Genomic DNA, 972 nt, shown 5'->3' on the forward strand with positions numbered 1-972 from the left:
AACATCCTTTTGTACCGCCTTGCGCACGCGTATACTACGTTGAGTAGCATATGAATCAGATTTCACTGTCTTTGCGATCTTTACTGCCTACATGGGATCGTTGGATCTGTTCATTTTTTCGGACGTTTAAGCAAAAACATTCAAGTTACAAGACAAAAATCAACAAATAACAACTCCCTTGATACGGACTACAGCAGGACGCCTTGCCCACCCTTCATTCGTGCCTAACTTCATCAATTAACTCCTTGATTTTTCCTATAGCTTCATCGACTGTCTCCCTGGAGCAAATGTATCGTTCGACATGTCCTACACCGCCTTCCATCGCCTGAATGTCAGCAGAGAGATCTACAACGCCGGAGCCAAACATACAGGCGCATTCGAGCTTGGAGATATGAAAACCAGCCATCTTCAGTTTGATATGAAGCAAGGACTCTAAACGTCTGTTCAGAACACGAAGTAATGTTAATCAAAGCGTTGCAACTTACCTGTGCGATTCGCCCACGGAATTTCCACTTTATAAACCTCTCTCAACTGCGTTTCGTCTAATTTACACCTCCTTCGATGCTCTTTAATCCGACGTTCCGGCTTATTCGTCCTGCCACATTTCACAAACTTCTCTCCCTCCAGAACGTAAATCCAGCCTTTCTTGTCACTTCCCGAGGCCGGTTGGGCTTTCCGGGCGTCGTATTTCGCTTGGAGGGCATCTTGAAGGTCGTTATGCATGGACTGTGAGGACGCTTGGAGGACGCGGGGTGGGCTTGAGTAAGCTAAAGTCTGTATTTGGGCAGCGTAGCCACTTCACTCCTGCTGTAGATTTGAGACTTGGTGAACCATTGACTGGGCAATACCAAACGAGAGCGACCACCGTAGGTACCATAGGCATATGGTGACTCGAAAGGGAGTTCAACTGATTGACGCCAAAATATTCCTGACTCACACTTTCTCTTCACCATCCATGGATCAACAATCGTC

General features: G+C 46.6%; 1 protein-coding gene across 1 annotated transcript; it reads right to left on the minus strand.

The window, feature by feature from the left end:
* Window positions 1-214: 214 nt before the first annotated feature.
* On the minus strand, window positions 215-723 carry E1B28_000167 (uncharacterized protein; the record flags this gene model as incomplete). The annotated part of the gene is made up of 2 exons (XM_043145969.1): window positions 215-432; window positions 486-723. The coding sequence occupies 2 exons, from the start codon at window positions 721-723 to the stop codon at window positions 215-217; spliced, it is 456 nt and encodes a 151-aa protein (XP_043014669.1).
* Between the last annotated feature and the right edge of the window lie 249 nt (window positions 724-972).

Source organism: Marasmius oreades, chromosome 1 (genome assembly GCF_018924745.1).
Source record: "Marasmius oreades isolate 03SP1 chromosome 1, whole genome shotgun sequence".
Taxonomy (NCBI): domain Eukaryota; kingdom Fungi; phylum Basidiomycota; class Agaricomycetes; order Agaricales; family Marasmiaceae; genus Marasmius; species Marasmius oreades.